Source organism: Musa acuminata, chromosome BXJ1-3 (genome assembly GCF_036884655.1).
Source record: "Musa acuminata AAA Group cultivar baxijiao chromosome BXJ1-3, Cavendish_Baxijiao_AAA, whole genome shotgun sequence".
NCBI classification, from domain to species: domain Eukaryota; kingdom Viridiplantae; phylum Streptophyta; class Magnoliopsida; order Zingiberales; family Musaceae; genus Musa; species Musa acuminata.
In genome coordinates this window covers 8,416,045-8,428,723 of record NC_088329.1, presented here as the reverse complement: position 1 = coordinate 8,428,723, position 12,679 = coordinate 8,416,045, and the positions used below count along the sequence as shown (strand labels likewise).

General features: G+C 38.5%; 2 protein-coding genes across 3 annotated transcripts; one reads left to right on the top strand and one right to left on the bottom strand.

Moving 5' to 3' along the window:
* LOC135620431 (pyrophosphate--fructose 6-phosphate 1-phosphotransferase subunit alpha-like) lies at nucleotides 1-6,470 on the top strand. Its single transcript, XM_065123358.1, has 19 exons — nucleotides 1-163; nucleotides 730-902; nucleotides 1,471-1,583; nucleotides 2,268-2,342; nucleotides 2,433-2,546; nucleotides 2,636-2,703; nucleotides 2,911-2,994; nucleotides 3,076-3,129; nucleotides 3,528-3,608; nucleotides 3,749-3,842; nucleotides 3,916-3,989; nucleotides 4,118-4,228; nucleotides 4,307-4,351; nucleotides 4,432-4,488; nucleotides 4,685-4,789; nucleotides 4,877-4,993; nucleotides 5,084-5,187; nucleotides 5,489-5,654; nucleotides 6,114-6,470. The coding sequence occupies exons 1-19, from the start codon at nucleotides 74-76 to the stop codon at nucleotides 6,243-6,245; spliced, it is 1,857 nt and encodes a 618-aa protein (XP_064979430.1). The 5' UTR covers nucleotides 1-73; the 3' UTR covers nucleotides 6,246-6,470.
* Nucleotides 6,471-7,980: 1,510 nt separating this feature from the next.
* On the bottom strand, nucleotides 7,981-12,506 carry LOC103977932 (mitotic spindle checkpoint protein BUBR1). 2 transcript variants are annotated; one of them, XM_009393593.3, is made up of 11 exons: nucleotides 12,183-12,506; nucleotides 11,921-11,980; nucleotides 11,336-11,480; nucleotides 11,090-11,247; nucleotides 10,224-10,305; nucleotides 10,081-10,147; nucleotides 9,956-10,010; nucleotides 8,825-8,990; nucleotides 8,643-8,725; nucleotides 8,331-8,411; nucleotides 7,981-8,243 (listed from the first exon to the last, which is right to left on the bottom strand). In XM_009393593.3, exons 1-11 carry the CDS (start codon nucleotides 12,470-12,472, stop codon nucleotides 8,183-8,185), a joined length of 1,248 nt encoding a protein of 415 aa, XP_009391868.2. In that variant the 5' UTR covers nucleotides 12,473-12,506; the 3' UTR covers nucleotides 7,981-8,182. The 2 variants fall into 2 exon arrangements, with proteins under 2 accessions (XP_009391868.2, XP_064979418.1); XM_065123346.1 differs by having other exon boundaries at nucleotides 8,046-8,243; nucleotides 9,956-10,016.
* Nucleotides 12,507-12,679: the final 173 nt, after the last annotated feature.

The window sequence follows — 12,679 nt, the reverse complement described above, 5'->3', positions numbered from 1 at the left end:
GATTCCTACACACACAGACAGGGCAAAGGAAGCAAACGAGAAGGGGCAGAAGATTGCAAGGTGAAGGAAAGGTATGGAGTCGGATTTCGGCGTTCCTCGGGAGCTATCGGAGCTCCAGAAGAAACGAGCAGAGTACCACCCTGAGCTCCCTCCCTGTCTCCAGGTCTCTCTCCGTCCTCTTCTACTGCTATTACGACCAGTTTTCTTCTTGCCTTTTTGGAGAGGGTTGACGACGTTTCCTTTCGTTTCTTCTTCCGTTGCGAGTCTGCTCGATGTTTGCTCGATGGCGGATTGTGTCCCTTTCGCCTTTGGGGGATCGAAAGGGTACTACAAGATAAGATACTTAAAGGGGTTAAATTCGTTGTGGAGTTTGATGTAATTCCTTTCCCCACTCTTTTTCAGTGGCTCATCCGCGGGTAATAATAGGTGCAAATTGAGTAAACCCTTCCATTAGCTGGTCTATTGGGATGATCGAGCTCGAAGATGATATTTTTCTTGAAATCAGTTTAATTCTAATCATGATTTCATCTACCCTATATTCTGCTTATGAGGAAATGTCTTAGCTGCTTCATGAATCTGGCAGAATATGTGTAATACTGCTTAATTTGGGTTCCTCCTGCACTATATATTCGATCTTTTTTGCCTGTTCTGGGATCTTCATGTGGATTACATGTGCTTCCTTTGTTGGATCAAGTCCGTAAACTCGTCTGTTTCCCCTATGGTGAACAGGGCACTACGGTGAGGGTAGAGTTTGGCGATTCGACAACCTGTGCAGATCCATCTAGTGAACATGTCATCGGTCGGGCGTTTCCGCACACATTTGGTCAGCCATTAGCTCATTTCTTGAGGGCCACAGCCAAGGTGCCTGATGCCCAGATCATTACGGAGCATCCCCCTATGAGGTTCGTGAATATGAGCTCTTCTACAGTATGCTTAGTGTGCAACATTTTCTTGATTAATATCTGTAGATACAAGTTTGAACCATACACAGAAATCTACATTGAAAAGCTATCCTACAACATTAATGCAAACATAGGATGGAAGATACACACTACTTTTCCTGTCAATTTCCTCAGGTCTGAGAATCATTGAACTTTCCCCATTTAAGTAGCGGCATGCCATATTGATGTCATCTTCTTTTTCCCATCGAACGTTTGTGACGCCATAACAAATCAGTGTTTCGAAATATAAAATAACATGTACTCTAAACACAGTTAATATTAATCTAACCAATAGAGTGTACATGTTGTACAAGTTGGCTACTTACATGATAGGACTTGGAATTGGTTTCTCAGTAATCCCAAAAGCTTAAGTGGTTAGGACAAGGCTCCATCTATACTTTTAATTTTTATTGTCCCTTTTTTTGGCATGGGCTTGTATTACTCTTCAAGTTATGAAGTTGAGTTGCTCATGTTTCTTCATCTGATCTCTCTTGTTGATGCATTCATTGTTCCACATGATGAAATGCAGGGTTGGTGTGGTATTTTGTGGAAGGCAATCACCAGGAGGACATAACGTTGTATGGGGCCTTTATAGTGCTATTAAAATTCACAACCCCGACAGTATTTTGCTTGGTTTTGTTGGTAAGCATTTCTCATCATGAAGCATTCCTTTTCTACAGTGTCTACGTCAAGAAACATTTTTTGCAAGCAAATTCAAATTCATCATTCAGCTATACAGAAAAAAGAAATGTATGTTTACTTATCAACGGAGGATTTCAACACCTATTCATAACATATTCCAGCCAGTCAGTGGTATAGCATGGACTGGCTTTGTTGGACAAAGTGGTTGTTAGCACAAAAGAGGGAGCAAGAAAGAAAGGGCATGAAATTGGGGATAAATAACATGTTCAATTTGGGGTTGGTCCTCATTCCGGTTTTCATGCATGTAATTTTATGTGGTGTGCACATAAGTTGTGCTTCTCATGAACCATACATTTCGGACATACCTGGTACTTAAGATGGATGAATATAGGTAGTGGCCTTTACTGATCCTTGTTAATTTAAATTGTTTAATTCTCGACAAGAAAGCAACTTGTGAAGTTTTCCTGTCTTTTTGTTTTGAAATGAAAGTTCCTGTCTGTGATCCTCAAATTTGTTTGTGCTGTTTCTTAACTTATTCTAATTCATTTAGCTGTTGTACGTCTACAAGCAGTTACTGTGAGTATGAGGCCAGGATTTCTAGGTTAATTTATATGAATTATAAGCTAATGGCTTCTCAGTTGAGATAAATACAAACCAAACTCCTTTTCCATCACTTTGATACAGGTGGCACTGAAGGTCTATTTGCACAGAGAACTCTGGAAATCACAGATGAGGTTCTTGCTACTTATAAAAATCAAGGTGTGCAAAAACTTAGCTACAGTATCTTATTTTCATCTTATTAAGCTCATCGATCGTTCTGATCTGAAGAAGCTATTTTTTGTTTTGAAGGTGGCTATGATTTGCTAGGCCGGACTGTGGATCAAATCAGAACAACTGAGCAAGTAAATGCTGCTTTGACTGCTTGCCGAGATCTGAAATTGGATGGTCTTGTCATTGTTGGAGGTACTTGATGATTCCACGGAAGACTTCTAGTATCTTTTCAGATTTGTGTGTATACCTTCTTACTAAATCCTTATTGCTTATGTCACAAGGAGTCACATCCAACTCAGATGCTGCTCAGCTTGCAGAAACATTTGCTGAGGCCAAATGTCCAACAAAGGTACCTCTGTTTTCCATATATTATTATTTTTTACATTCTTTTGTTGTTGAATGACTCAATCCATATACAAATTGACTATATTCCTTTTTGGTGACCAGACATCTGAATGATAACATTTTACACAAAATTTATATAAAGTGTTTTCTTTTCTCCATCTATGCTTATATTGGTTTCTTCCAATGATTTACAAACATAGAATGTGAACAGGTGGTTGGCGTCCCTGTTACTTTTTATGGGGATCTTAAGAATCAGTTTGTTGAGACCGATGTTGGATTCGACACTGTTTGCAGGGTAAGCCTCATGTAAGCTCATAGCAAATGTGTGGTTCAATCTTCACAATTTGATGCTTATTATGCTACTTCTCAATTCCAGGTTAATTCGCAACTAATAAGCAATGTCTGCATTGATGCACTGTCTGCAGAGAAGGTAAGAATGATCTTACAGCCTTAGAAAAGGAGTAAAAAAAGGATAGCATATCTATTAGTTATGATAATGAAATAACTCGGTTGACTTAGGCTTTTAACAAGACCTGATAGGAACCTATCGTGGTTAAAAAAATTAAAAGAAACAAAAAAGAACTGGTTTTTCCTTTTGGTATTAAAACCTTTTGATATGTGTTGCTCTGATACATGATGGAAATTGTTGGCACTTATTGCTGGTGCTCATGCAGTTAATCATTTTTTAACCAAATATTATTTTTACTTGAAAAGAAATCAGTGTGACTTTCGTCAGAAAATATTTGCTTGAATTGTACAACATTTCAATTATGTAATAAGAACATTTGCCTTTTAGATACTTTTATCAACTAATGGACTCTGCTGCAGTATTATTATTTCATTCGCCTGATGGGACGCAAAGCTTCTCATGTGGCTTTAGAGTGTGCGCTTCAGAGTCATCCGAATATGGTTTGTCCCCATAAGAAATTCTGTTCTTGTTGGCTTATTTAATAATGATTAGTAAGGAAATTTTTTTATTGCCGAGGAGAGATGCATGCAGGCTTTTGTTCTAATAGTGCTATATATTCATTTGATTTATCCATTGTCAGCTCATCTTGGGAGAGGAGGTGGCCTTGTCAAAACTTACCATTTTTGACATTACAAAGCAAATTTGTGATGCAGTTCAAGCCAGGGCAGAGAAAGGTGGGACTATTTTAATACGCTTTAGTTGTTGGCTAATATGTCCTGTTCTGATAACTCACCTTTTTTTCTCCAGAGAAGTACCATGGTGTCATTCTCATTCCTGAGGGTCTCATAGAGAGCATTCCAGAATTGTATGCTCTTCTACAGGTAGTTCCTTGTTCCTACAATAAACGACATGCTCACCAACATCTATAGAAATAATCACCACATGGAAAACTTGTAGTTTATTTTAACATGCTCCAACATTTTATGATATTTGGCTGTGACTGTTCCAGGAAATTCACGGTCTCCACAACCAAGGCATTTTAACTGAAAATATTTCTTCTCATCTTTCACCTTGGGCATCTGCGTTGTTTGAATTTTTGCCACCCTTTATTAGGAAACAGGTTCTTCCTACTTCTTTAATTAAATGAGAGCAAATTGTTTGTATTCTTAATCTTACCATAAGAAATTCTTAAATGCAGCTGCTGCTTCATCCAGAATCTGATGACTCTGCCCAGTTGTCCCAGGTACATCTTATTATATGTGGAAACAAGAAAAGGTTCCTATTAATGTTTTCTTATTTAACCCTAATGATTCTTTTCTTCAGATTGAAACAGAGAAGCTCTTTGCACAGTTAGTTGAAACAGAAATGAACAGAAGGATGGTAAGTCAACTTCTACAGTTGATGGTGGCATAGTTTCAAGAACTTCCCATTAAGCGAATGTCACTTGGCTGATGATATTACAAGTTGCACTGATAATTCACATCAGTATATTAGTTGTTTATTCCTTAATTTAGTATGAGCTCCTTTGCCGTTGTGATTTTAACTTCAAAGTATTAAATGGTTCTTATTCTTCCAGAAAGAAGGCATATATAAAGGGAAGAAATTCAATGCCATCTGCCATTTCTTTGGGTATCAAGCTCGTGGATCTTTACCATCAAAATTCGACTGCGACTATGCATATGTATGTGCCAACTTGTGTGTTTTGTTTTTTTTTTCCCCCATTTTTTTTGGTTATATGATTCAACAAATAAATTTTCTTGACATACAGGTTCTTGGACACATCTGCTATCATATCCTAGCAGCGGGTTTAAATGGATACATGGCCACTATAACAAACTTGAAACATCCTGTGAACAAATGGCGCTGTGGTGCTGCACCACTTACGGTATGATCTTCATTGTTTGCAATCCTTGCATGTCGAAAACATCAATTATTTATGTAGATCAAATTGAATAAATAATTTGGTTTCACCTAGGCAATGATGACTGTGAAGCGATATTCTCGTGGACCTGGAGCCACTCCTATTGGAAAACCTGCCATCCATCCCTCTACAGTGGACTTGAAAGGAAAAGTTTATGAGTATGTTTCAAAGATCGCACCTTGATGTCCCTAAGTTGCATTACTTTGCATTTCAACCAAACAAGGTCAAAGTACTCAAGTAGCTCTATCGGAAATCTATACAATCATCGTGAATAACTGATCATCGTTATCTCACATTACACTCTTATAGATGTTATACTGAAATTTGTCAAGGATAGGCAGTAAATTTGGTCCATCTGACAATTGGAGTGTGATTTTCTAATCTATCAGTGATAGAGCTACACAACTACCTTTTGTAATCTACTTCAACTGTCTGGTATCTTCTTGCCTCTTGTTTCAGGTTGTTGAGACAGAAGGCTTTGAGCTTTTTGATGGATGACTTGTACAGAAACCCAGGACCACTTCAATTTGAAGGACCGGGAGCTGATGTTAAGACCTACACACTCTCTGTTGAGGATCAAGATTACATGGGCCGAATAAAGAAGCTCCAGGAATACCTAGATAAGGTTCACGTTATGATTACAATTGCTTCCGTTTTCTCTTCCGAGTTGATATGTTCCTAACAAGTGACATTTTTCATACCAACCGAAACCACTATGACATATATATTAGTGGGTTTTGTGAATTTATTTCAGTTTTCATTTTCTTGAGCCCATTTATGTGCAACATTCAATTTTTCCTTCAATAAAGCTATATCAATAAAGCAGTCTCTTACAAACTTGAAGTAACATCAGAGCCGATAATGTTGTTTCCGGAAATGAATTACAACATTTCTTCAACCATCATGTTGCTTAATGCATTTCACATCATTTATCATTTCACTTTGCAATGACTTCTACATGGTTCAAGGCTTTCTATAGTTAATTATCTCAATAATCACATTCCTACTGGAATTTCTACAATTATCAACGTCACATGGCCCCATCTCATCATGTCCTTCTTTGGTTGGCTTTCTTCATATGCAGGTGAAGAGCATTGTGAAGCCTGGGTGTTCACAAGATGTTCTTAAGGCTGCTCTGAGTTCCATGGCTTCTGTAACTGAAGTACTATCGGTAATGTCGACTCCATCATTTGGTGGCCGTTATCAGCCACTTTAACTTCGAGGCCAAACTTTCCTGGACGTTTTGGTATATAGATGTGTTATCTCAGGCTTCTGTTAATTCTGGTGACGGTCCTTTGTGTCCATGAGTTCTGTTGTCGTGCAATAAGAATATGAAACCTGTTATTTCAGCTAAAACAACTGAGAGTTCTAATGTTTGTTACTTGGGATCGTTGACTGCTTGTACATATGATCTAAATAATGATGCATTTTGGGTTGCACAGCCTGAGACTTGTGTTCTGGTGGAAATCACCTGTTTTTGTCAACACCATCGCGAATCTTTTGTGCTCTCAGCATCTACGATCATCATCAATTTTCTTTGGCAGGTGTGCCAACGTATGGACAACCTTGATGCCAGGTATCAGCAAAAAAATCTGTATGAGCATTATTGGCAAAATGGAGTCTTAAGAACAGGAACTTTGCCAGTTGAAGCACCAGATTCAGAGAGGATGGAAAAGAAATCCCACTTAGATTACAAATCCTCCCAAAAGACCATCAAAATGATGTACAATTTTCCCTGACAACACACCATTTAGTGGCAGCTCGTGTATTCTTTGGAATACGCATTTGTCTTGCGCTGTACGTCTTGCCGATGCTGCAGATTCTTAAATACTCCCAAAACATTCACAAATTTTCATTAAAAATAAATTATGAGCACCAAGTCATGATATAGTTCTTGTTCTCCTACCTCAAACAAGTTCAAGCAGAAGTTGACAGACCCGAGCAACTGATCCAAGGACAGGACTCCTGCTCGAGGCATTTCGTCGAACACTTGGCAAATCGTGTCAAAGTCGGTCCCCTTTCGCGACTGCACCATCAGCAGCTATGAGCACGGAGGACTGCTTGATGAACACCAAGCAATCTGCATAGAACGAGTTCAACGTGCCCATCAGCTGCATCCCGCGATCAGCTTTTCTCGACACCAGCGGCCGTCTACCGTTGCTTCTGCCGCAGCGCTGCCTTCCCCCTTCTTCTCTTCAGCAGACGCACCCATCGAACTAAGAAACCCAATACTCAACTACCTCACGCAGCAGCTCAGCGGGAAACCTCCATGCCATCTCCCGCATGGCCTCGCATACCTAGTTCGACCCATCGGTGGACACGCTCTAATACATGGCTGCGTTATATATCCTCCATCTACTTTCACGGTGATGATATCCTCAAGACTTCATCGTATCACCAACAATGTTTCTAAAAATTATATTAAGATTCTTATAGTTACAAAAGTAAAATATTTAACATTATTTTTTTTTTTCATATACGCTGTTAGCGAAAATACTATATGTGCTCAGTGATAAACCTTATCATATTTCTATGGAAAAAATCAATGACATTAAAAGAAACAAGACTAAACATTTTATTTTTAAAAATATAAAAATCGAAATACTAAAGATAACTAATCACATGAGATAATCTGTAATTAGCATCGTTTAGACACATAAGTGTTCAAACAGGAATCTCAAACTGTCTGGTGATAGCTCGCTCACCTGCCATAGCATCTCTGCTTAAACCAAGCTTAATATAATATGGAACTGGTAAGGCTTACGTGTCTATATATGTTTGCAATTAATTTCTCATCGGGCTGTGTTCTCTCTCCTCCCTGCACATAAAGAAGGCCAGGCAGTTAATGTACAGCAGATTACCCTCTTCCATGCATCAGTGTACTTTCTTTGGAGATTTCGTGTAGACCTCTTCTTCATAATAGAGACCACATCATTAATTATTCTTATGCTAAAACGCAGTTGCTACAAGCTTTGGAGGAAAAAGCTGCTTAGACACCTAACAAATGAATTATGCAGCTGCATATAACATACATTTTAATTGCAATCAGCACCAGATTGTACCAATGTGCAGAAGCCAATCATCATCAAGCCTTGATATATAACGGCAACAGGGAGGAGCCTAAGAACACGCAACTGCAGGTTTCGGGACCAATCATCTGAGGCTGTGCAGATGAAAATTGCGCAACGGATTGACTTTGAGCATTTCTGTTTCGCTGTTCAAGATAAAAGACATAGATGATCAAGCCAGCAACCTGAATAACAATGTATGTGGGAATCATCAAAATTTGGCTACTGCTTACTTCTTTAGGTTTTGGCTAGTTGCTTGCCGAAGTTTCAGTACCGAAGAATTCAGATTCTTGGCAACCTTAGCTGGGGGTGATCTGATGCAAATACAAAAGTGTGAATACATTAGCGAGGAAACAGTTGCTCCATCCGCATGGAAGATAGTGTAATATGAATGAGAAGCTTGATATCTGATAAGGATACGGAAATTTGAAACTGTCAGTGCGGATGAATTCTAATTAAACTATTTCAGATTGTAAAATGGACTGAACTTAGTCAAATTTTGCTTAGTCAATTGCATAATATATAAAAATCAGCAGATGACCTACTCTGCACATTCTTCATCAACATACACCTCAATACAAGTACTCGATGTTGCTGAACCTGTTCTTTGTCCTATTTTTTGAGGGACCTATTACAAAAAAATTAATGAAATTACTCAAAAATTATCAACAGTTGAAAAAAAAATACAAGAAAGCAAAGTTTGACTAAAAAGTCAATGGTGCCAGACCTTATATGATGACCACTTTTTAGGGATTGAAACATTTTCCTTATTTCGATCTGATCGGCTTCCTAGAGTACTCCAAGATCTTTCGTTGGCTTTCAGATTCGAGCATTGATCGTTTGCCCCAGTATTTGCATCTTTGTATATGGTGAGAGGCTTATTAGTATCAATCCTGTGAAAACACAAAAATATCTACATGTCAAGTACAATAAAGGACATCAGTTTGAATGGTGGGGAAAACATCATACAATATTCCCGAGAGTAGAATCACCTAAAATGTATTTTAAAAAAAGAAAAAGGCAGGAGAGACAGGACATCTTTTCATTGCAACAATGCTAGTGAATTCAGAAACGACGCACTATACATTAACTTAATGATGTTTTGGGAAGTTCGACTAAGAGAAGGAGTTTATTTGCAATTGCAAAATATCTACATGTCAAGTACAATAAAGTTCATCAGTTTGAATGGTGGGGAAAACATCATACAATATTCCCGAGAGTAGAATCACCTAAAATGTATTTTAAAAAAAGAAAAAGGCAGGAGAGACAGGACATCTTTTCATTGCAACGATGCTAGTGAATTCAGAAACAACGCACTATACATTAACTTATAACTTAATGATGTTTTGGGAAGTTCGACTAGGAGAAGGAGTTTATTTGCAATTGCAACAGATCTAAGAAGCACAGGCTCTAACTTCAAATAACTTAACAATTATGTGGATGTAAACAAAGTACTATATTAACAATATAGTTATAGTTCGAGTAAGTTTTTGTTCTGGTTGTTGACTGCATACAAAGTGGAATATCTCTGAAAAAATGCTGGCAGGAATCATTAGGTTCCATAATTTATCATACTAACAAAGAAACTTGTCTTTGTTATTTGATTATCTTCTTTTTTTCCATTTTTCTTTCCTGTCTTCCAGACTTCCGCATTTTTTGCTGCAAAAGCCTAAAGGTAGTAGTCTTGTAATTTAAGACAATTTAAAAATATGAACAAGTTGTGATGACAACATGGGTGTATGAAATCCTTGCTTATATATGCTTAGTGGGTAGTTTCACCTTTCCTCATTTATAAAAGCACAAAAGAAACTTGTTCACCTGAGAAATGCCTAATTTTGATTAATAGGGAACAGCTGACCTCTGTAGTGCGACCATCCTCTTAGATTGTCCAAAATTTTCTGCAGGCTGTCTTCCTGGGACTTCAGAAGATAAGGTAAGTGCTATACACTATAAAAATCACAATCAACTCCAAGAATGGCTTACTCGATTCTGCTGAAGTTAAAACAGTTCCAAAGCTGCGAATGGGCAAGGGATGATCTGCAAGACCTTCCTGTATGAGAAATACAAGAAGATAAGTACGTGTATAAAGATGAACAGAAAATTTTTCGAAGTTTAACGTGACATACGTCATTGCCATGCTTTTTTTGTGTTGAGCGCACAAGGAATGTCCTGTATGCATCTTCTAATTTCACTAATGATCTTGCCTTCCTATGATACAAAATCAACAATTCTATGCTTAGCTACCTAAAAAACCAGCAAACACTTAGAAAATCTTGCATTTTAAGTGTACATTCATATGCAATTTAAGATACTTTTTTCTTGTTATTTAATCAAAATATTTCCAAATTCCAGAAAAGGTTTCTCCAGTGACTCATCACTCTTGTATGTCTTCATGATACAAGCCTTTTCCCATCAAAATTCACAATCTAAGAAAAAGAAAATCCCTTGAAGGTCAGATGAATGTTACAACCAAGTATCGACCTACCATCAAAGCTTTAATGCATGCTGGAGGCAATTTCCGAAACAATCTTTACAAAAGCACTGTCTAGTTTGTAGGTGAAGGTCAATCTTTACAAACATAAAGTAACTCTCAAACTTCTCATAAACCTTCAAAAAGTCTAAAATAATGAAAGCAATCTCTTGTCTTGGATGGAAGATTCATATCGAAGGACACCTCAGCCAACAAACCACAATTTTATGAATCAATATAAATAATCATATTACAAGTTTCGTAATATGATTTAATGCATGCTGGAGGCAATTTCCGAAACAATCTTTACAAAAGCACTGTCTAGTTTGTAGGTGAAGGTCAATCTTTACAAACATAAAGTAACTCTCAAACTTCTCATAAACCTTCAAAAAGTCTAAAATAATGAAAGCAATCTCTTGTCTTGGATGGAAGATTCATATCGAAGGACGCCTCAGCCAACAAACCACAATTTTATGAATCAATATAAATAATCATATTACAAGTTTCGTAGAGAAATTTAACCTTGCTAGACCAAGATTGAGGATCTCATCAGCCTTCCTTAGCTTATTCTTGGACTCCAGGTGCATGGCATAGGATGTGTAGAAGATTGAATGACTTTGCCCAATTTGATTCGCCTCCAAGAATTGGAATATAACTTCAGCATCTGCACAGTTATCTGCCTACAGAAAGAAATCAAGGTCCCGCATATTCTACCCAAATACGAAAAGAAAGGCCATAAAATATCAAGAAAGTAATCATAGTACCCACATATTCGAGCCACACTCTAAGATAACGCAAATCATCCCGATAGCGGTCATCATGCCAAAAGGTGCGCACACATTGCTCGTACATCACGATCAACCCTGAGCACTCTCCTCCAGTAGGGAATGATTCTTGAACCCATTTGATGCACCTTCATCAGGATGTATAATCAGATTAAATGGGGAAGCAAGAAAGATCCAGACTAATGTCAATTCAAAGGCTATTATGAGGACAAAACCATTACAAAGATCTCAAGAGAACATAGTAACGCATCCAGAGTAAGGAACAATAATTCAAGTATAGTTCACAAATAAGATCTGGATAGAGTAATAATGTCAAGACAACAAGATAGTTGATCTGTTTAATATAGACAACCACGACAACAACAATAGCAACTAATACCAATTCTAGATCAGATAATTAAAAAGTTATACCAATTCAGCCAATAGAACCAACTAACTTTGCCTTTTTGCAGAATAAAGATGATGAGTATTCATGCTTCTTCCAACCGATGGAACCAAACAATGCAGAGGATTGGGAGAAGAGAGAGAACAGGATGGGGAAGGGGTAGAGAAAATTAGAAACCCTTACCTGAGCCATGGCTGCAGAGGATCTTCGCCTTGGTACTCATCGATGGCCTCGATCATCCTCCTGATGTATTATCAAGAACAAATGAAAGAAGGAAACGACTCAACTAAGATGGAAACAGGTACTCAAGAACCACGAAACCCTAAAAAGATATCCTCAGGAAACACGAAACCTCATCGTTTATCAACCCAACCATCTGTCTATTTCCAAGAAAGAACCACGAAGAAGAGAAAGCCGAAGAGAAGGGGCAAATAGAGAGGAGTGCCTGCGGGTGCGGAGGAGAGAGGCATTCAGGCTGCGGTCGACCTGGGATCGGAGGGCATGATTGAGGAGCTTCACGTCGCGGCCGCGCTTCAGCGGTCGGACATTCTCCTTGTACACCTCCCACTCGAACCCACCACCCGTCGCCACTCCTCCATCCTTCTGCTGCAAGAACGCAGTCTCCGGATCTGCATCCGCCACCAACAACGCAGTCTCCGCTTCTCCTGCTGCTGCAGCAGCAAACGACGTCGCCTCCATTTGCTGCGGCTCTTCTGCTGCTGCCATTCCCAACATATCGTCTTCCTCTCCTTTTCCGCGTCAAACGTAAGACTCGAATTCAAAACGAGCGGACTACCTAAATATATTCCGCTTGGGGTTTCTATCCGACCGTTGTAGTCACGATCATCGCACGTGTCTGCTTCCGCGTCGATTCAAATTAGACATTAGGGTCGGTGACGTTCACCAGACAACCAATTCCGCCAAATCAATCTCAATTTGCTT

Coding starts and splice junctions, on each gene's coding strand:
- LOC135620431 (XM_065123358.1), top strand. CDS start 74: ATGGAGTCGGATTTCGGCGTTCCTCGGGAGCTATCGGAGCTCCAGAAG. Junction 164..729: donor AGCTCCCTCCCTGTCTCCAG/GTCTCTCTCCGT, acceptor TATGGTGAACAG/GGCACTACGGTGAGGGTAGA. Junction 4,352..4,431: donor ACTCTGCCCAGTTGTCCCAG/GTACATCTTATT, acceptor TCTTTTCTTCAG/ATTGAAACAGAGAAGCTCTT.
- LOC103977932 (XM_065123346.1), bottom strand. CDS start 12,472: ATGTTGGGAATGGCAGCAGCAGAAGAGCCGCAGCAAATGGAGGCGACG. Junction 10,017..10,080: donor TTTAACTTCAGCAGAATCGA/GTAAGCCATTCT, acceptor TATCTTCTGAAG/TCCCAGGAAGACAGCCTGCA. Junction 8,244..8,330: donor ACTAGCCAAAACCTAAAGAA/GTAAGCAGTAGC, acceptor TATCTTGAACAG/CGAAACAGAAATGCTCAAAG.